Source organism: Populus euphratica, unplaced genomic scaffold (genome assembly GCF_000495115.2).
Source record: "Populus euphratica unplaced genomic scaffold, PopEup_1.0 scaffold95.1, whole genome shotgun sequence".
Classification (NCBI taxonomy): Eukaryota; Viridiplantae; Streptophyta; class Magnoliopsida; order Malpighiales; family Salicaceae; genus Populus; species Populus euphratica.
In genome coordinates this window covers 1,418,867-1,440,650 of record NW_011499885.1, presented here as the reverse complement: position 1 = coordinate 1,440,650, position 21,784 = coordinate 1,418,867, and the positions used below count along the sequence as shown (strand labels likewise).

The following is a 21,784-nucleotide window of genomic DNA, read 5'->3' as shown; positions in this document are numbered from 1 at the left end:
AGCAGGAGATCTCTATTTTTTGTTATAATCAAATTTCTTGAAGACAAAGTATAACAATTTGCGAGCACCTAGGAATACTCGTAATCAAATTCTAATAAGGTAAAGCTCCTTTATGTAAATCGAGGAATGGGGCGATAGAAGTGGTTAGATGTTCAGGCTGTGCAGATATATACCTTTTTTCTGATGCTTCCTTCTCCAAACATACAAGACCAAAACCAGTCCAAGGAGAAAAATTCCTATAGACAAAGTGCTTATTATGATTATTTTCTTCACATTGGAGTCAGCATTGATCTCTGCACCATCACCATTATCTGCACCATAACAGAAAGAAACTGAAGTTATAAAACTATAACAGGAAATGCAAAATGGCCATTGTATGTTTTTGGTTAGTAATTACTAATTAAAATGGGTGGAAAATTTTCTTCAGCTGATGGAATCCTTCCACTTCAGTTATCAAATCAGTCTATGATGTTAGAAAGTGATAACAGATTCGTAAATTTTAATGTTTCATGTCATGTAATGTTCTGTAAAACCACAATAGGATGCCCTGAAAGAAGAGGAGGCAGAAAATTTGCTTTTAATGCCATTTGATTTCTTTGTTACCTTTTGCTTGAGCAAATTTAGTATTAGAACCAATCATTTAGGCAGTTAGCCAAGTCAATAAATGACTCTCTGCAATTAAAAAATTTTGAATTTTGTACTCTGAGGATAAATTCATACCTAGTTCGGATGCAGCCATCCTGATATAAATATTTTGCTCGTTTTCAGAAATCCTTCTATTATCAATGAGGTCACCAAACCAGAGCAAGCATCCACTTCCTCCACCCCTGATGTCCATATTTGAATATGCTGTACAGCTGCAGTTCTTCAAGCACATGCTCTTGCATTCCTCAAGATCCAAACTCTTGTCAAACCATGACGCTTTTGTCTCAGGCATCTTCACTCCAGAGAGCTTTCGAAACCCATCTCCAGAACAATTAAGTGGAGTCCTTCTAACACAGCCACTTGACCATACTGTCACCGCCCAGTCTGTTGGAATTTTTGGTACGAACCCATCCAAGCATTCACACACTGGAGAGCTTTGAATATTGCATAAACCGTTTGCACCACAGAGTGCATAGCGATCACAATTATCTGAGTTTGCTGTTTCATAAAGCAACCAACTTTGCGTTTGCACTATCCAAGCGAGGCTCGGGATATTGCCACTCTGATCTGTCGTGAACCTCCAAAGCATTGACTTGTCAACTAGACTTTCTCTGTAGAATATCTCCTCCTCACTAATAACAAACTCAAATTTGTATACGGGATTTGGTTTCAAGTTAGGTATCCCACTGAACCGCAGGCCATCCCATGGCCCTGATCTGTACTTCATTTTTGAACCTTGCATCACAACCAACTCAGGATATCCGTAAGGAATAAGCATACAAGTAAAGTTACCTCTGGAAGGATCATCTGGTGACTTCCACGATGTCATGTACCACTCCATGCCAGTTATTCTATTCCTTCCTAGCTTCATGCCTGGCAATATTGTATCAGTTGGATGTTCAAAACTCTGCCACAAGGAATTTTCCAGGGTATCACCCTCCTCTTTCACAACAAGGTTTCCTGAATCCAGAAGTTGAGCAGCTGGATTAGAAGCAGATCTCGATGAGTTGGAAGACCAAATTATGGTCCCATTCTGATTGAGAATGACAAGAATTCCCAAGTCAGTTAGCCCTAAAACACCTGATGAATCATTAAGGGGGGTCTCTCTATTGGCAACCCAAACTATAGTCATGACAGGTATCTTTCCATACCATATCCCTACGTATCGGTTCTTGGATTCTCCAGGGCTGAAAAATCCCAACACATAGGTTCCTTCAGCTGAAACCATGGTATCACCATCTCTAATGGAATGAGTTGTGTTTATGGTGTCAGTAGCAGTTGCTGTTTCTACAATAAGCAATAAAGAGGAGCAAAAAAGAAGTACAAGAATGCAATGTTCCGGTGGTACTCCCATTGTTACTTTTTCCCTGTAACTCACTTTTTGATATTGATGGCTGCCATAGATGGTAAAAATGTTCTTGCTAAAAAGGGCATATTTGAGGGCACAAGTGGTCTGGTTTGAGCTGAGGCGTGGTTAGGTGGGAAGTCCCTTCATCAATATGGCTATTCAGTCAACGAAACAAGATATTTCAATGAAAGTGTTTTGTCCAATGATTTCGTCCCTACACTCTTCGAACTTATTTACTGGATCCCGTCAATGGCTTTTGATTTGATTGAATCCCTGTATATCATGCAATATCTATGATGTGCCCCCTTCTTTGAAGTTGACGATGAGTGAGCAAGATTGCACCAATATATTATTGACTTGTGTCCATTTCTAATTAAAAAAACATGTAAAAATATATTTTAAAAAAATTGAAATAAGTAGTTCCAATCCGTTGCGAACCTTCACATGCATTTTCTCTGCTTCGAATCACCCCATATATTTTTTATAAATTGAAAGCATCCCTATATTAAGGGTTTGTTCATTTAGATCCCTATAAAATGATTACTTATAATCCCTCCCCCCTCCCCAAAATAAATAAATAAACAAATAAATGTGCTGTAGCTCTCTCACTAGTTATTGCTACTCTACTGTGGACATTGTTTATGACCATAAAAATTTGATAAGATGGTTGAAACTTTATGATAAAATAATGCAAGATAACATCAAAAAAAGATATATGATTCATTAGAGTAGTGCCCTAGAAAAATAAATTGAACAAAATAAAGTGAGTATCTAATTATATTCAATTAATTAATTATATTTAATTCAAAAATAAAATTTATTTAGTAAAAAAACAAAAGGACGCTAATAACCCAACCAAATTAAAAAAAAAAAGGATAAAACAATGGATGTAAAAAGCATATGAAAAACACAAAGCTCAATCTCTAATAAAATAAATATTAAATAATAAAATTAAAAAATAACTTAAAATAATTATTAAAAAAACAAAGCAACTCCTAGTAAACATCTTTAAGCTAGCTTAGTTTCCCAAACTACATCCCATGAAATTTCAAAATGAATTTAATCTAAAACCTCAAATTCAAAATAATTTAATGTTGAAGAATGAAATTGAGTACAAAACAATATTAAACTAAAAAAAATAGTAAAGCAAATATAAAAATAAAGATAAAATCTTATAGGAAAACAAATAACTGAGGGTGAATTGCTAAAAAATTAAATTATAAAAATTATTTTAGATGACATAAATAACAATTGAAAGATGAGTATCAAATTTGACAAATAAAAAAAATTAAATGAGGATGAAATTAAAATAAATTGTTATTTTCATAAGTTATTTCAAATAAAATAAATATTAACTAAAAGATTAAGACTTAATTTTTTTTAAAAAAAGCTAGGCGTATGATTTGAAATATTGCATGACAAGGCATAAAAATCAAGGGAGAGGAAGGAAAACAAATAATAAAAAAAAGAAATAACTACTAGAGTTAAACCAAAGTTTTGTTTTCTGTATTCATTACGTATTCATTACGGTTACATAGAGCAAACACCAAGAAAAATCTAAAAATGTCCTGAAAAGACATTTTTTATTACCAAAATAAACCACATGTATTATATAAAGATAAGCTGCGATAATTTTTAGATATAATTAAATTATATAATATAATATTAAAAAAAATTATGAATTGATAATTATATATATTTAGTTTAATTTTAATAAAATATTATGTTAAGTGAATTACTATGTTTAATTATAAAATTGAATTATGAATTGTGATCGATGATGGGTTGGACATTGATATAATTAGAAAACTAATTTGGTGTTTTTCATGTTAGGAGGGAGTTAAAAGCCTAAATTTTTTTTTCATCATTGCACCTCATGAAATTATTTGAATATTCTAAGGAATGTGTTCTATTGATTGATTCGTTTATTTATTGAAAAGTAATTTTTTTTATTAACTTTTTTAATAATAAAAAAAATATAAAAATTTAATAAATAATTTTTTTAAATATAAATTTTAAAAAATAAACATTACCTGAAAAAATTTAACGGTGTTAAGGTAAAAAAATGAAAATCCTCCTCTCCCCTCCTATAGTGCCACCAGCATTGAGTAGATAGGGACAGCTCGAAATAGCAACCGGCACAACGACCACGAAGAGAAGAAAGGGGATGTCTGCAAGCATGAGAATGATTATTTTTTATTTTTTAAAATGTATTTTTAATATCATGCTAAAAAATAATTTAAAATAAAAAACAAATTGAAACTGAATACCAAACCCCTCTAATAGAATGAAATATTAAATATTTAAAATCTGATTGTCGTTCAGAGGCGGGCTGAGCAGGTGAAATAAACTAAATAAAGCAGTCAAAAGCGACGCCGCCGTGGTTGGCAACTTGGTATTTTTAACTTGTATTTGTGTGGATATGTGCGTTTCTATTTATTTATTTATTTTCTTGGCAAACCAAGTTGCCATGTTGCCATGTGAAACATTTTTTTGCTCAAAAATACTAGACTCAACAATTAACAATTATTATAGTTTTAGGTTTATTAGCAACGTTATATATAGTTTCTTCACTACAAAAAATTTAAATTGATTTTTAAAAATATAAAAATTATTTTATATTATTGATTTATCATTTCTAAATAGATTGATACCAATGAATTATTTGTTTTTACGTTTTAAAAATATTTTTTAAAAAATTTAATTTTTTTATTTTTTATTTATTTCAAATTAATATATTTTTAGTATTTTCAAATCATTTTGATATATTAATATCAAAAATAATTTTAAAAAAATAAAAAATATATCATATACATGTATTTTAATATAATAAATTATTTAAAAAGTAATCATAACTGCACTTTCAAATAAACTCCAAATAAATATTTTTTTCATTTTATATTATATATAACAAACATAGTTAAACATGATTTTCTCACAGAGTCGGCAATATTGTGAGACTTTTACTGCTTAAAAATATTAGATTCAATAATGCTTGCTATATATATATACATACACAGCAAGCATTGTTGAATATGCCCCACGATGCAGAAAATGTCGGGGCATCGTCGAGAAAGGATGGACGTATAGTGGGAAGTCTCTTTCTAGGAAAATAATGACTTGTAGTAGGGACAGGAGGGACGCCATTACATTGGGAAATCTCTGATAATTTTTTTATATATTTATTTTGTTATCTTTACTCTTCACAAGCCTTGAATCCGAAGGATCCTCTGCATGATTGGCCTTGGTACGAAGATTGATATGAAGTCAACAGACTACATAGGTCAAAATTCAAGTTCATTATGTCGTCATTCATCCCTTGATGAATATATAAAAGGATGGATTGCTTATGGCCTGGATAATTTTTGAAAGAAAATTAATTCTTTTGACATTTTACATTCGTTTTCCTGACAGAAAATTAATTGAAGTATTTTATACAACATTTATGACAGAATAAAAATGTTCCATAGGTGAAATATTTTTTGTTTCATATTTTGATTTTTGAAAAATACAAAATTAGAAATCCTTTTCAATTCCTTATCATAAAAATATATAAAAAAACTCAAACATAAAAATTTGAAATTAAATCGAATTAATGTAATTAAGGAAACATGTGTTTATTTTTCCATATCATTATCAATGAACTGATTTTTTCAATTAAATTAAATGAAAAAAAAACACAAAATACAAATATAAGATATTTATGCAAAACAATAATATCCAAAATAAGCAAAAAGCTGAAAAGAATTCATAAAACCAAAATATTTTTATCATCACCAAATACAAGGTTAGACACTATATTATTAAAACAATAACAAAATGAAAAAAATAAAAAATAATATCATAACAAAATAATAAACCTTAATATTTAAGAAAAAAACTTTAGAAAATTGTAAAGAGAATAGGTCAGAAAGAAGATACTTTTCTTTTTATTTTCTAAGATAATCTTGTTGGTTGATAGATTGTGAGAGTGTAGAACGAAGAAAAAAGAGAAAAGAAGAAGAAGAAGAAGGAATAAAGAAGGATTATTGGAAATTTTGTTTAAAATATAATTAATGAGCATAATTAAGGTTAGATTAAATGTGTAATTTATTATTTTTAGGATTAAAATTTTATTAGAATTTAATTTCCAGTATAAACCTTAACATATAATATTAATATAATTTAAATAAATAATGGGTGAAGAAGAAATTGTTTTAAAAAAACTCACAACTCTCCAAAAACTTGTATTTCACGTAAAAAAAAAAAAGCTTTCTTTATTGTATATATGATGGGAAAATAAAAAGTTAAAATTAGTTTTAAATAACATTTAAGTTTTAAGAAAAAAGAGAATTTAAGTAAAATAAAATTTGAGTTTAAACTTACATGCGGTGCTCGACTCGCATTCGAGCTCTAGACTTGAAGTTTAGATTTATTATAAAATAATATTTAAATTATAAAAAATTATTTTTTTTAACTTAAATTTAAATTTTTGCTTATCCATGAATAATAGAATCTTTTTAGTTTTCTTTCAAAAGATTTTTCTCTAAACTTGAACAGACAGTTTACGGAGCAGAGAATCCCATCCATTTTGATTCCTAAATTTTTTAATAAAATGGGTATATAAAAGAGTGTTTCGGGTTATTTTTCATTTTTCATTTTTCAGCACAAATTATATAGAATTTTTTATATTTTTCTTCACCTAAATTATCAATTTTGCTTCTGTAATCTATACTCTAGTTTTCTTTTATATATTTTTTTTCTATTCTGGAGCCTATAATTATGTTTTATGAAGTACAATTAAATAAAATGGTGTCACTGCAATCATGTAAGGTTTATATGGTTTTTTATGCAAAAGACGAATACAGAGAGCTTTTAAAGCTCGCGTATCATAATATAACTAGGCCGAAGCCTACAGGCCCAGAATCGTTCAGGCCCATTTTCTCCACACAACCCATAAAAAGCATTTGATTTTCTTCCGACAGATGTCTTCCAGTGTTCGGCAAAAGTCCTCAACGAGAAAAGCACTGCTTGGAGCTGGAAGAGACTTCATTTTAACCAAGCATTAGCACGTCAGTTGAGTCTCTCACAACGAGCACTTAAGGTTCCTAAGGGAAACCCAGGTAGGAATTCGATTTAGTTCTACAATTGTGCTACCATGAAGGTAAATAATATGAAGCTCTTCATCTTTTGATTTCATGTGTTACTCCAACGTGCCTGTGGTTTCCTCGGCTGCTGGCAAGCGTAAAAGCTACGGGAAATCTCCACAGCGAGAAACTGTGCCACCTCTTGGACGAGACTTTGCATTACCAATATACTATCATCGATCTAGTCTCTGCAAACTGGATGGAAAGTACGTCCTTGACGCAGAAAAAGAAAGGAAATGAAAGTAATCAATAATTTCATGCTCTATTTCTTTATGTTTCATCCAGTGGTGGCATGTGGTTTCTGCGTTTCTACTTTTCTTACAAGTACCATATAGAAGTCATATATTTTGCTCCATTTCAGCTACGTTCAGTGGGTTTTTCAAGTTGATGTTGCTAACAAAAGTATCTAACTGTCGTTTTCGTACATGGACCCAATAATCTATGCAAATAGCAGAGACGAATGAGCCTAAAAAGAACACTAGTTTCTGTGAACATGACAAGAAACAAAATAAATCAGTGACCAAAAAAAAGAAAAAAGTTTCTATCTTGCCTCTAATAGGGTTATGGTGGAATCATTGACTGAACATGATGTGTTCTTTATTGATGAAGAATTTGCTTCAACCAAAGTTCTTTCAGTAAAGAAACCTGGTTGTTTTGGCTGAGGCAATTTACCTTCACCACTCAACATTAAAACCACAGATGACATGCCTGGCCTATCATTTGGATGGCATTGCACGCATAATAAACCCACATGAATTGAACGAAGCGCTTCTGATAAATTGCATGATTCTGCTATTGGTTCAGTAATTAGTTCAGAAGACCTGCCTTCTGTAAATAGTCTCCATGCCTGATGGTTAAAATCATGTTATAGGAAAGAGATTCGGTAGGTAGAATTAAGAAAATGTCTCAACTTTTTTTGAAACTTACATGGCCAAGAAGGTTGAGGTGGTGGTCTGGATGACAGAATCCTCTATTCCTGTTCCCATTCATAATCTCTAGCACCAATACACCAAAGCTGAAGACATCAGATTTCACTGAGTAGAGCCCATCAATTGCGTACTCTGGTGATATGTAGCCACTGCAGGCAAACATTGGATGTTAAATCACATTTGCTAGTAATGGCCATAAAGTGCAAATGCCGGAGGTGCTTACTATGTTCCCACCACCCTTTTTGTGTTGGCTTCAGTTTCATTTTCTCCAAAACTTCTAGCGAGGCCAAAGTCTGAAATTTTTGGGTTCATGCTGTTGTCTAATAAGATATTGCTGGCCTTCAAATCTCTGTGGATTATTCTTAGTCGTGAATCTTGGTGAAGATAAAGAAGTCCACGAGCAATCCCGTTGATAATGTGATAGCGCTGTGGCCAGTCCAGTAGTGAGCTATGTGTTCGATCTGTTAAATTTTTGCTCAAGTCAGTAAGCATATACAAAAGAAAGTCTAATTAACATTGTAATGGTATGCAGAGTTTCAAACCAAAAATAAAGATGTCCAAGCTTTTTTTAGGCATGAACTCGTAAATCAACATCCTTTCATCTGCTTCCATGCAGCATCCCAAAAGCTTAACCAGATTCCGGTGTTGAAGTTTTGCAATATGCATGACCTCATTCTTGAACTCATCAAGTACTTGTCTTGAGCTCTTTGAGAGCCTCTTCACAGCTATTTCTTGTCCATCTTCTAGCATTCCCTGTAAATAATCATACCTTGCAATTAGCAAAGTCAGTTGATATCCAAAATTTGAGAATTTGCTTAATGCTGCATGTTACTTGCATTTGTTTGAACTGATAAAAATTTGGAACACTTTGAAAGCAATTGCTTTTGCATCTGTAAGAAAGGGTAAATTCAATCTATCAAATAGATTTGAGAAAACTAGTACCAGCGAACTACTATGGTGGCCTGGAGTTTCTTTTATGAATCTCAGTGCCCATCAATAAGTTGCATGATTACTTGTTATATCATTACCTTATAAACAGGTCCGAAACCCCCTTCTCCTAGTTTATTGGTAAGAGAAAAGTTGTTGGTGACACAAGCAATTGTACCGAAATCGAACAGCTGAAGTTCTGGATCTTCCTTCATGCAGGTATCATCTCTTCTTCCTTCAAGAATACCTGTCACTTTTCCTAAGAAGTAAAGTAGGAATGAAAAGGTAACCGATCTCTATTTTATGATGTACACACATTTCATTGTCATTTCAAATATAATAATGATTGTGATTTGTCACTCAGATTACTACAGATCAAAGTTAATTGTATGTAGAAAATTGCACTGGGCAGGGGAAATAGCTAATTCTTTAGATTGAACAACTTACTGCCCTTCTGCTGCTTCTTTTTTCGAACAAGTAGAACCAAGACTATGCCAAGAAGCAGCATCCCTGCTGATACCACAGAGATCACTATGATCCTCATATGTTTCGTTTTATTGGATTCAGTCCCCTCTTTATCATTGTGATCTGACACAAGGCAGTTGGCAGAAAACTGGCAGTTAAAGATCAACAATATGAAAGTACAGCCATTCACTATTTTATTTTTTGGAGAAAGCACACTAGCGGGATCCGTCTCCTTCAGTTATATATACTGAATTCACAATAAACAGTGTCACAGAATATTTTAGCGATCAGGATGGACCTCTATGGAAACTGCATGATTTTAATACTACTTGAGGTGTATAGAAGTTACAATTACCACTTTTGTAAAGTAAATCAGTCCATCATGTTGCCAGATGATATGTCTACCTATTCATTTTTATTGTCTCAAGTTCTCTTGTACCCTATAAATTTAGTGCTAAGTATTTACGCGATGTAGACCAACTAGCATCAACAAACACATGCATCCACATACCTATGACCTGTTATAAATTTCAATTCCCTGATTTAAGGATGTTAAAGAAAGCAAGAAAATTTGCTTCACTTGCATGTTGCTTTTTTTCTAACCTTTCACATCAGTTATCTTGTGGTTAATCTACTTTATACATGAATTAAATTTTAATGTTATTGCAATCCCAGAATTAAAGACTGTTTTTTCAGGTTATAGATAACTTCGTACCTTGTTCTGATGCAGCCATCCTTATATAAATGTCCTGCCCGTTATCATTGAATTGTCTAATATCAATCAAGTCACTGAACCAAAGCAGGCACCCACTTCCTCCTTCCCTGATGTCCAGATTTGCATAAGCTGTACATGAGCAGTTCTTCATACACATGCTCTTGCATTGCTCAAGATTCATGCTCTTATTAAACCACGATTTTCTCGTCTCTGGCAGCTTTACGCCAGAATACCTTCGAAACAAATCTCCTGTGCAGTTTAGTGGAGTCCTTCTAGCACAACCATCTGACCAGTTCATCATGTCCCAAGTTCTTGGAACTTTCGGTAGAAATCCTTTCAAGCAACCACATGCTGGGGAGTTGTTAATATCACAGCTCCCATATGCACCACACAAAGCATATCGGTTACAATCATCAACAATTAGTGTAAGGTAAAACGCCCAGATGCCTGTTTCATCGGTCCATGTTAAACGCTGGACGTCCCCAGTTTGAGTTAGCACTAGCCTTGAAAGAATTGAATTGTTAAGAAGCTGGTATCTGTAAAATATCTCCTTGTCATTAAAAACAAACTCGTATTTGTATACAGGGTTTGGCCGTAATTGAGGACCGCCAAAACGCAGGCCATTCCAGGGTCCAGACCGATACCGCCGAATTGAATTCTCTGTCAGAATTTGCTCAGGATATCCACTAGGATTAAATCTAAAAGAAAAGTTACCTCTAGATGGATCGTCAGTTGTCTTCCATGATGTCAAGTACCGATCAAAGCCTGTTATTGAATTCCTTCCCATCTTCATCCCTGCCAGGAGTGTATCACATGGATAATCGAAACTTTGCCACAAGGAGTTTTCCAGGTCACTATCATCCTCTTCTTTGACAACAAGATTCCCTGAATCCAAAAGCTGTGCTACTGGAAATCTTGCAGACCTAGAGGCGTTGGAAGACCAAATGATGCTCTCGTTGTGATTGAGCAGGACTAGAAGTCCATCGCCAGTAACCCTTAACACACCTGATGAATTGGTGAGGGGGATTTCCCTGTTGGCAACCCAAACCACAGTCATGACGGATACCTTGTTGAACCATATACCCAGGTATCGGTTTTGGGAGCTGCCTGGGCTGAAAAATCCCATTTTAAAGCTCCCATCAGCAGAGACCATGCTGTCTCCATCGATATCTCTGATAGATTGAGTTGTATTTATGGTGTCAATCGCAGTGGATATTTTAATGATCAGCAACAAAATAGAGATGTAAAGAAGTGCAGAAGTGCTATCTACACATGCATTCATAGTTTTTGCTGCACTGAACTTTGTCATGGTAATGCTTGAATCAACTTTTATTTCTTGGCTTCTTTTACTTTGATTTTTGGTGAGCAAGTGATGAATTAGAATAATGATGAGTCCAAAATTTCTATTAATTTTCAATGTTCTTCTTTATGGTCTCTGAAATGGACTTCCAACTTCTGAATGATAATAGGTAAATAAGACTACTGGATGACGACAATTTGACCCCCCGTGTGCTTTCTCATTCTCTACCAACAATGCCGCCATAACTATAGTTTCAAATGTCTTCTATGAGTTGTATGATTAGCTTATTCGAACACTTTTCTTCTTTCAATACTAACAAAACGTGAACGCTTTCAAATAGTCATTGAATTTGTCTTTCTTCTTAGTCTTGAGGAGTTGTATAGATCTTGGTTCGTGGGAAATCAAGTCGATTGCCGCTTTCTTAAGTAAGGGAAAAATCCCTACGGCATGTAAGCGCCCCTTTTCGAGGGGACGGGTCCGTGCTGTAGCGGGCGAAGGAAAGATAGCGGGCTTGTGACGGAAGCAGAGAAGACTTTTCGCTTCGCCCCCTTCGCTAGTGATTCTTTCACGTGTTTGAAAATATTTTAGTGTTTATTTTTAAAAATTATTTTTTATTTAAAAATATATTAAAATAATTATTTTTATTTTTAAAAAATTATTTTTTATATCAATACATTAAAATAATTTAAAAATATTAAAAAAATATTAGTTTGAAAAAAAAAATTAAAATTTTTTTAAAATAAAAAATAAACAGGACAATATACTCTAGTCAAGCTCTCTACTGAAACTCTGAGTCCATCCGAACCTGCACCAAAGATAAAAGGAAATGTCCATTTTTCGGGAAAGAAAGTATTCAGTGGGAAAGAGTGTGGTGAACATAATAGCAGTTATTTTTTAAAGTTTTTTTTTTAGAAATATATTAAAATAATATTTTTATGTTTTAAAATTATTTTTAATATTAATATATTTAAATAATTTTAAAATATAAAAAATAATTTTAAATAAAAAATTTAAATTTTTATGAAATATTGTTCTGCTTTCCCAAACAGCATCAAACTTATCCGTAAAATACCAATATATATATATATATATATATATATATATAGAGAGAGAGAGAGAGAGAGAGATTTAGATAGTAACTTTAAGATTGACTTGGTATTAAAAGGTTATGTCTTCGGTTCAAATCTTGAAATTAATATTTAATTAAATTTATTAGATATACTAGATAAGTACAAGGATGCATGCATGAGATAATTTTATAAATAAAATTTAGTATTCATTGTCGCGTAAAATAATCTGGTTTCAAAATTGAAATTTCGTGGACACAACACATACATAAATTTATGCAAGAAAACGGCCTCTTTGTTTGAAAGCTGTTGTCCCTTAGCGGGATGTACATGACCAAATCACATATGCAAATTTTGTAAACGAGAAAAAACTGCAGGAAAATAATTAAATATATTCGAGGGATGGACTCCATTATATGAAGAGTTTATTATTATTATTATTATTATGGTAATAGTTATTTTTTAAAATTTAATTAAAAAAATATAAAAGCATGGAAAAAAGAGTGCTTACAAAAATGTTACCCACAGTATGTTAAACCTAATAATTATAAAAATCTTACCCATAGTATGTTTGACCTAATACTCATAAAAATGTACATCCACGGTATGTACATCCACGGTAAGAATTAACCACCTTTCCAAATGGAAGAAAAGTTTTGAGTGATTGGTTTTCATGAAGAGTTTATTATTATTATTATGGTAATAATTATTTTTTAAAATATTTGGTAATAGTTATTTTTTAAAATATTTTTTTACTTGAAAATATATTAAAGTAATATTTTTTATTTTTTAAAATTTATTTTATTAAAAAAATTATTTTAAAGTAAAAAATAAAAAAAATATTTTTTTAAAAAATTATTAAAAAAAGAGATCACTTTAAACTTCAATCTGCTTTTTTTAAAGAATTATTAAAAGGGATGTGAATTTCCCTCTTTTTTTTTTCCATACCATATGCTATTTTATGATGTGTGCTTATGAATATGGAATACTTCTTACATAAATATTAGCTTATGGTTGAACTTGAAATATATGTTTTGAGTTTTACTTTTGGGTTTAACCTTGATATTTAAAAGAATTCTAATATAATTATTATGCGTGTTTGATATTGTAGGCAAGTAATATTAACAAAAAAAATTATGTATTCTAAAAAAGGAAAAACAAAAAAATGTTTATTTAAATATAATTCTTTAATGGAGAAATTTCTGAAAATAATAATAAATAAATTAGATAGAAAAAGGTTCTGGAAAATAAAAAATAAAAAATAATTATTTATAAAACCAAGAAAAAATAGAAAATGAAAGAGAAGAAAAGCCAAATCCATAAAACTCAATTGAAGTAAAAAGCTTGTCATTCAAATAAAAACTTCCAAACTCTTTTGACCCTAAACAACAAGAAAAGAAACGAAATTGGCCTCGAGCCGGACGAGACGCCATTCATTTACCACCTGTTGGAATTTCCGGTCACCGGAGAATGAAGTTTACTAGATCCAATTTTTATTTCCCCCCCTCCATTCCCAATAACCACCAAAAATAATTTACTCTACTTCCTAAACAATATTGAAGCAGCTAAAACTAGACATCCCCGTGATTTAGCTTTCAAAAATGATTATTGATAAAATTTTAATAGCTCACATGAAGAATATATATAAAAAAAAAGGTTAAATGGAAAAATATATTTTATCATATATTATAATGCAAAAAAAATAAATCGTATTTTGTTTTTCTCGAATTCATTGGCGTCTGGTTAGCGAATGTTGGATGGAGTTGTGGTGCTTAATTTGAATAGAATATTCGGCTGATTTTTAAACCTTGAATCTGAAAAAGCATCCCATTTCAATTTTAAGAGAAAATTATTTGATTTTTATGAAAAAAATGTTGTGAAAAAAGTAATGAAATTCATAATTTTTTGTTGGTGATTTTGAAATTGTTTTTTTTATGTGAAAAAATAAAGATTTTGTATATATTAGACTCTGTGTGTAAACTTAATTATTTATAAAATAAATTTTAATATTATATATCGATCTTTATAATAATTAAATATTTTGAAATTATAAATAATTTTAAGGATGTACATCTCTAAAAAAACATCAAATATAATATTTAATTGTTTTTTAAAAAAGCATTAAATCTAGAGAATTCAAAAAATTATTTTAAAAATAAGTTTTAGAAAATTTTATATATGACTTATTGAAAGGTCATTTGGAAAGTTATTTGTTCATTAAATATATGTTTTGAGGATACAATAATATATTGTACTGCATGGAAGGAAATATTTTATTCTATTATATAAAATGTGACCACTGTGATTTATATCTTGTGTTTTTAATTTAAATATGAGTGTTTGTTATTTTTATATATTTTGAAATATGATATTATCACTACTTTTGATGGTGTCATATATCATATGAATTTTAAATTAAGTGACAATTAAGATTTAAAATATATTGGACTCTAGTAATGGATCAAGTATATCCATAATGAATAGAGGTGCAAAAGTTAGATTATATATAAAAAGTTGCTAATCTAGCAAAAAAAAAAAAGATTAATGAAAAGTTTATTTGATTTCTGGATAAATACTTCAGTGTGTGTGTGTGTGTATATATAATGATAAATTTAAAATGGCAAGCATATTAACAAAACAGAGAATTAATAGGATATTCCTATTAATTCTCTGTTTTGTTAATATGCTTGTCATTTTAAATTTATCGTTCATGATAATGTTGGCAAAGACTTGATTAAGTTCCTACAGAGATTGGAGAGCATGAATAAAAATAAAAGAAAATAATGTAGTACAGCGTATGAATGCGTTTTGATCCATTTATAGAAGATTGATTTCTTGTTAAGATTGTAAGGTTATCGAGCTGTCATTTCCTCATACAACAGGTGATACTTTGATCAAGCTTCATTATCTCTACGAGCAAGGATACAGTATTATCCTTCTAACCTACTATAGAAATCATTAAAAAGACTTGCAAGAATCTTTGGTTTCTATAGAGATGAATGGTAGACTCAAAAATATCAGACCTGATGTGCTGGAATGATGATTCGGTTGTGATTGAGAAGGACTAGAATTCCCTCACTAGTAATCCTGACACTCCTGAAGGATTGATGAGGGGGATTTCCCTGTTGGCAACCCAAACTACATCATGATAGATACGTTTTTCGAGCTGCATGGACTGAAAATTCCCAGTTTAAAGCTTCCAGCAGCTGACACCATGGTTGAGAGATTGAGTTGTATTTATGGTGTCAACTGCAACAGATATTGTTATAATCAGCAACAAAGCTGAGGAAAAAAGGAGCATGGGAAGGCCATTCTCTGTTAATCCCATGATTCTTTTTTTTTTTTGTTCCTGGAAGTACAATGTTATTTCAATGGCTATTGAGATGTAAGAAATGACCTTTGGGAACAAAAATGAAGATTTAGGATATCTGTGCCTGAAATAAACCTCTTTTTTTTTTTTTCTCTTTTTCTGGAGAGGAGAAATTCTCGTTGTTTATGTTAAGGACCTAACTCCAAAATTATAGCTAGTCTCAATGCTGAGCCCTTACACTCTTTTAAATTGACCTTCATCTTTTGGATTTTATGAGTTGGTAAATCTGCTATTAATCAGCGGACCGTGAGAACCAAAAATCAGAAAATATTTTCAGACTGGTTTTATTAAGTACACACAATTTAGTTTACATGGCTCAGGTTTATGGAGTATCCAGATGATGCTTAGACCACCCCTCTATTGATGCTTTGTGGACCTGAACTATGTATTTCAAGAGAGTTTTGAGATTTTTTGTGGACCTGAATTATGTATTTCAAGAGAGTTTTGAGATTTTTGGCTTTGTCGGATTGTTTTTACAACGTTAAAATAAACATTTTTTCATCAAGTTTCGTGCTGTGAAAATAATCAAGAGTACCAGTAATGAAAGGAAGAACTTCTGGAAACGTATGGCAGAAAATAGGACAAAATTGGTAGGGTGCACTGATTGAGAATCAGAAGCGATACCTAGCTTTAGCTTCTGCAAATCCTGTGAAGCATGCTACCAGATTGGTTTGCTTCCTCGTACAAAAGAAAACCATCCTGTTCAAAGAAAACCTCTGTCAAACCCAGCTGGGATAGTTAGGAGAATGACTTGGGACCTAAGTGGGATTTGGTTTGTGGTTAGAGCAGTTACAATGTTGCCCATCAAAACAATCTATTTCCTCACAAATTGAATTAGATCGAAGAGCCTATATCTCTGAGAATGTTGGTGAAGTCTTGCCTTCAATACAAGATAGTGAAACAGTAAAAGAAATGAATGTAGTACAAGACATGAAGACATTCTTATAAATATACAAATCAGTTCTTGTTAAGAAAATAATCACTGACATTTCATGCATGCATACAGAAAGCAATGATCAAACAACTAACTTAAACATTATATCTACATACGAATGTAACAAGTATACACGCTGTCCTCCTATCCAAGTAGATGAGCGCAAAACGTAAGCGAGACTTAATTAGAAGCAAACTACAGCTTCAAGATGTAGAATGTCTAGCAAAAACTAATCTATCTTGCCTCTACCAGTGAAATCGAGCAATCGTTTGTTGAATATCGTTTGCTTTGGCTTGGTAGATTGCTCGATTCAATAACGTCCCTTGCAGTAAAATAACCCGGCTGTTTAGGCGGAGGCAATTCATCTTCATTACCTAGCATCAAAACCACATACGAAATGCTTGGCCTATCTTCAGGACTTTGTTGCACGCATAATAGCCCCAGTTGAATCACACGTAGCACTTCAGATAAATTGCATGTTTCCATCGTCTTTTCCGCAATCAGTTCCAATGGCCTGCCTTCATTAAACAGTGTCCAAGCCTGTTAAGATAAATCATGTTACTAAAATGAGATCTCATACCCAGAACTAAAAAAAAAGCTTCAGTTTTTTTATGGCAGAACTTACATGTCCAATTAGGTTGAGTTGGTGATCTGGATGATAGAATCCTCTGTTCCTGTTGCCACTCACTATCTCTAACACCAATACACCAAAGCTGAAGACATCTGATTTTAATGAGTAGAGTCCATGGAACGCATACTCTGGAGATATGTAGCCACTGGAAATATTCAAAGAACGTTAGATGGCATCTGTCAGAATTGGAAGTAAACTATGTATGCTGGAAACACTTACTATGTCCCCACCACTTTCCTTGTTTTGGATTCAGTTTCATTTCCTTCAACACCTCTCGCCAGCCCGAAGTCTGAAATTTTTGGGTGCATGTTGTAATCTAATAAAATATTGCTGGCTTTTAGATCTCTGTGAATTACTCTTAGTCTTGAATCTTGGTGAAGATAAAGTAGTCCACGAGCAATCCCATTGATAATATTGTAACGCTTAGGCCAATCTAATAGCACGCTCCGTGTGTTATCTGTCTCAATTACATATTTTTCACACGTCAATACATGTCCTTATCAGATTCTTAAATGCATGTCAAAGAACCACTTGTATCCTATTTAAATTATCATTACAATGATGAAAATATTAGTGAAGTATAAATGATCAACTAAATCGGTATAGGTTAGAGATCCAAACCAAAAATAAAGAAGTCCAAGCTTTTGTTGGGCAAGAACTCGTAAATCAACATCTTTTCCTCTCCTTCAATGCAGCATCCTAGAAGCTTCACTAGATTCCGGTGCTGAAGGTTCACTATATGCCTGACTTCATTTTTGAACTCATCGAGGCCTTGTCTTGAACTCTTAGAGAGCCTCTTCACGGCTATTTCAAGTCCATCTTTCAGTGTCCCCTGATTATCATATGCAACTAAATAATATTTCCTTTGAGATTAAGTGGAGAATCATATTATGATGTCGCATAGAACTTGCATGGCAAGTAATAGTTTAATACCTTATAAACATGTCCGAATCCTCCCTCCCCGAGTATATTGTTAAGAGAAAAGTTATTTGTTGCAGAAGCCAAGGTATCTATTGTAAACAACAATAATTCCAGATCTTTGTTCTGGTGCTTGTTATTTGAACTTATTCCCGAAGCACCAGTCATTTTTCCTGCCAGAAGAAAAGAAAGAATGGATCTCTGTTCTCTGCTAAATACAGATTTCTTAAGAAAATCAAGTATAGTGATCTCTTTAACAATTTTTGTTCGTAGATTGGATTACTAAAACTCTACTTTGAAAACAAACTAAACTGCCTATATCAATACAACATGGAAACAAAGGGGAAGGGGCATAGAAGAGGTTAGAATTTCATGGTGTGAGCGTAACATACTGTTTTTCATCTGATGCCCTTTCCAAACATAAAAGACCACGGCCAGGCCAAGGAACAGAATTCCTGTAGACAGCACAACGCTTAGTATGATCCTTTTCTTCTCCTTGGCTTTCGTTTCAATCTTTGCGCCGTAACCGTTATCTGCACATCAAGGAGTAAAAAAACTAAAGTTGGAAGATAGTAATAGGTAATGCCAATATGTTATGTATGTGTTTTGTTAGTTAATATGGCTTGAGAATTTTCATTAGTTATCTGGATCCTTTCATCACAGTTCATATGATAAATATATACCTGGTTCTGAAGCAGCCATCCTTGTATAAATATCTGGTTCATTTTTAACAAGTATTCTGACATCTAGCAGATCATCGAACCAGAGCAAGCATCCACTTCCTCCATCCCTGATATCTAAATTTGAATAAGCTGTACAACTGCAGTTATTCAAGCACGTGTTCTTGCAATCTTCAAGATTCATGCTCCTGTTAAACCATGATGTTTTTGTCTGAGGCAATTTCACAGCCGAGACCTTTTGAAACCAGTCTCCAGAGCAATTCAGTGGAGTCCTTCTAACACAACCACTTGACCAGTCCGTCAACTCCCATTCGCTTTGAACTTTTGGTACAAATCCATTCAAGCAACCACACATTGGAGAGCTGTTGATACTACAGATACCATTTGCACCACATAGCGCATAACGTTCACAATTATCGGTATTTAAGGTGAGATAAAGCAGCCAACTTCGTGTTTGTTCAATCCACGTGAAGCGCTGGACATCACCACCCTGAGTTACCGTGACCCTCCAAGGCATTGACTTACTGAGAACATGATATCTGTAAAATATCTCCTTCTCATTAAAAACAAATTCAACTGAGTATTTGGGATTTGGTTTTGCTTGAGGCATGCCACTGAACCTCAGACCATTCCACGGTCCAGACCGGTGCTTAACAATTGAATTCTCCACCACAATTATCTCAGGATATCCAAAAGGAACAAGAATTTCTGAAACATTACCTCTTGAAGGATCATCCGGTGACTTCCAGGATGTAATGTAAGAGTCCATCCCTGTTATTCTATTCCGTCCTAGCTTCATTTCAGGCAATAATGTATCAGCTGGATGTTCAAAACTCTGCCACAAGGAACTTTCCAGGTTATCATCACCCTCCTCCTTCACGACAAGGTTTCCCGAGTCCAGAAGTTGAGCGGTTGGATTAGTCGCAGGTCTCGATGAGTCGGAAGACCAAACTATGCTCCCGTTCCGATTTGAAAGGACAAGAATTCCTTGGTTGGTAAGCCTTAAAACACCTGATGAATCATTAAGTGGGGTTTCTCTGTTGGCAACCCAAACTACAGTCATCACAGATATTTTGGCATACCATATCCCCAGGTATCGATTTGCAGAATTCCCCGGGCTAAAAAATCCCAACTCATAGGCTCCATTAGCTGAAAGAATAGTGTCACCATCTCTAATGGATTGAGTTGTTTTTATGGTGTCAATTGCAGTGGATGTATCAATAATCAACAATAAAAAGAGAAATATGGGAGCTATGCGATCCATTGTTGTTCTCATGATTTCTTTGCAGCTCACATCTTTTATTTCAAAGTCAGACTTAGATGTAGAAATACTCCCATGTAAAAAAAAAATTGCGATCATATTAATTAGTTCCATTTAGAGGTACACTACCCACTGGTAAGCTTTATTTCTAAATGACAACGCAATTTCTATATTTTTTTTCAAAAATTGACATGCAGCGTTGTTAAGCTTAGTAAAGCTGAAGTAGTCATTTGTCATTGTCCCGTTGGACTTGGACGAGTAAACTTGCACTCCTCTTCATCGAAAATTCTTTCATTATCGAGCAAACCTTGTATACCATTACGATTACGATATATTTTTGTCGGTGTTTATTAATAAATATAGCAAAAGATTATTTTGTTTACCAATAGATATACAACAACAATTTATTGATAGATCTGTTGATATTTCTTTTAGTATTTATTAATTTTGTGACTTGACATTCAATAATAGCCATACAAATTTAAGAAGCTAATTGGTTGTTTGACTTCAAATGCAATTAATTAGCCAGCATTCATTCATCTTTCTTTTATTGCTAGGAATTCTGATTCTTATTCAGAGTGTTGGTTTATGGCAATGATCAAGTTGTCAACGACCCTTATTTCACGCAATAGACTGTGGTTTATATATGAATCGGGTTTTCAACGCCTTTGATTCCACGCCAAATCGACATTTGTTTTTTGTCCTTTTCGGAGATGGGCTGCTGCTCTTTCTTGAGCTAATTTAATCTTAGGTTTCTTTATCAAAAAACCTCCATGTCTTCTTAGACTTGAAACGTGAAGTCATGCTATGGAAGGTCAGGGGGGTGAATGAATGGACGACTAATCCTTCAAACTACTGATGAAACCTTCAGATGTCTCTCTGTTATCTGTCCCAATTGCGACAGTCATGACAGAACTACAGATACTTTGACGTACAAGGAGACGAGTTGTCTTTTTTGACCCAGTCACAAACCTTCCTGATTGAGATGTTTTTATGATTTCAGCCATGAAGACCAGATATTTTAAATTCTCTCATATATTGTATTGAATATTTATCAAAAGTATCCGAGGGCAGGATTAGAAAATTTTGAGGAGGCCTGGCCAGAATTGATATATAAGGATATTGCTAAGTAGAATATAAAGGTTAAGAGTAAGAACATGAGGATTACAGGGTGTTATTAGGATACTTGATTAGAATTAACTTTAAATATTAGGAATTATATATTTTATATTTTTAATAACTTCGAGGGAATTCGATACCTTTAGTAATCTCAATTATTAACATAAACTCTGAAAGATGTTATCGTCCGTATGACTTTTACTACTTGTTAGATGCACGATCTACATTTCATTTACGTTGTTGCTCACATGGGCTTTTCATTTCATTGGTGCACTGCGCGATCTCCACGCTAATGTAACCATACTCAGAGACCTCTCCTACACAACAGGGAGGCAACTCTACTCCTTGT

The 21,784-nt window shown here is 32.9% G+C and overlaps 2 protein-coding genes across 2 annotated transcripts in view; both read right to left on the bottom strand.

Annotated features, from left to right (window-relative positions):
* Positions 1-2,150, bottom strand: part of LOC105130250 (G-type lectin S-receptor-like serine/threonine-protein kinase At4g27290) — a 3,924-nt gene extending 1,774 nt beyond the window's left edge. Inside the window, exons 1-2 of the mRNA XM_011032654.1 lie at positions 721-2,150; positions 151-311 (exon numbers count right to left, since the gene is read on the bottom strand). Of these exons, the coding sequence (XP_011030956.1) occupies positions 151-311; positions 721-1,999 (1,440 nt within the window). The 5' untranslated portion in view covers positions 2,000-2,150. The remainder of the gene's footprint in view (positions 1-150; positions 312-720) is intronic.
* A 5,344-nt stretch (positions 2,151-7,494) lies between these two features.
* LOC105130249 (uncharacterized) lies at positions 7,495-20,630 on the bottom strand. The gene is made up of 15 exons (XM_011032653.1): positions 19,059-20,630; positions 18,768-18,908; positions 18,391-18,548; positions 18,079-18,289; positions 17,677-17,914; positions 17,452-17,602; positions 17,070-17,366; positions 16,517-16,608; positions 10,156-11,558; positions 9,423-9,563; positions 9,077-9,234; positions 8,591-8,801; positions 8,272-8,509; positions 8,047-8,197; positions 7,495-7,966 (listed from the first exon to the last, which is right to left on the bottom strand). The coding sequence occupies exons 1-15, from the start codon at positions 20,428-20,430 to the stop codon at positions 7,661-7,663; spliced, it is 5,268 nt and encodes a 1,755-aa protein (XP_011030955.1). The 5' UTR covers positions 20,431-20,630; the 3' UTR covers positions 7,495-7,660.
* Between the last annotated feature and the right edge of the window lie 1,154 nt (positions 20,631-21,784).

Excerpts from the sequence above, each read along its gene's own strand:
- LOC105130249 (XM_011032653.1), bottom strand. The coding sequence starts at position 20,430 with ATGGAACTAATTAATATGATCGCAATTTTTTTTTTACATGGGAGTATT. Across the intron at positions 16,609-17,069 it reads GCTCGATTTCACTGGTAGAG|AGGTTTTCTTTGAACAGGAT; the intron begins GCAAGATAGATT and ends TGGGTTTGACAG. Across the intron at positions 7,967-8,046 it reads ACCTCAACCTTCTTGGCCAT|GCATGGAGACTATTTACAGA; the intron begins GTAAGTTTCAAA and ends TTTAACCATCAG.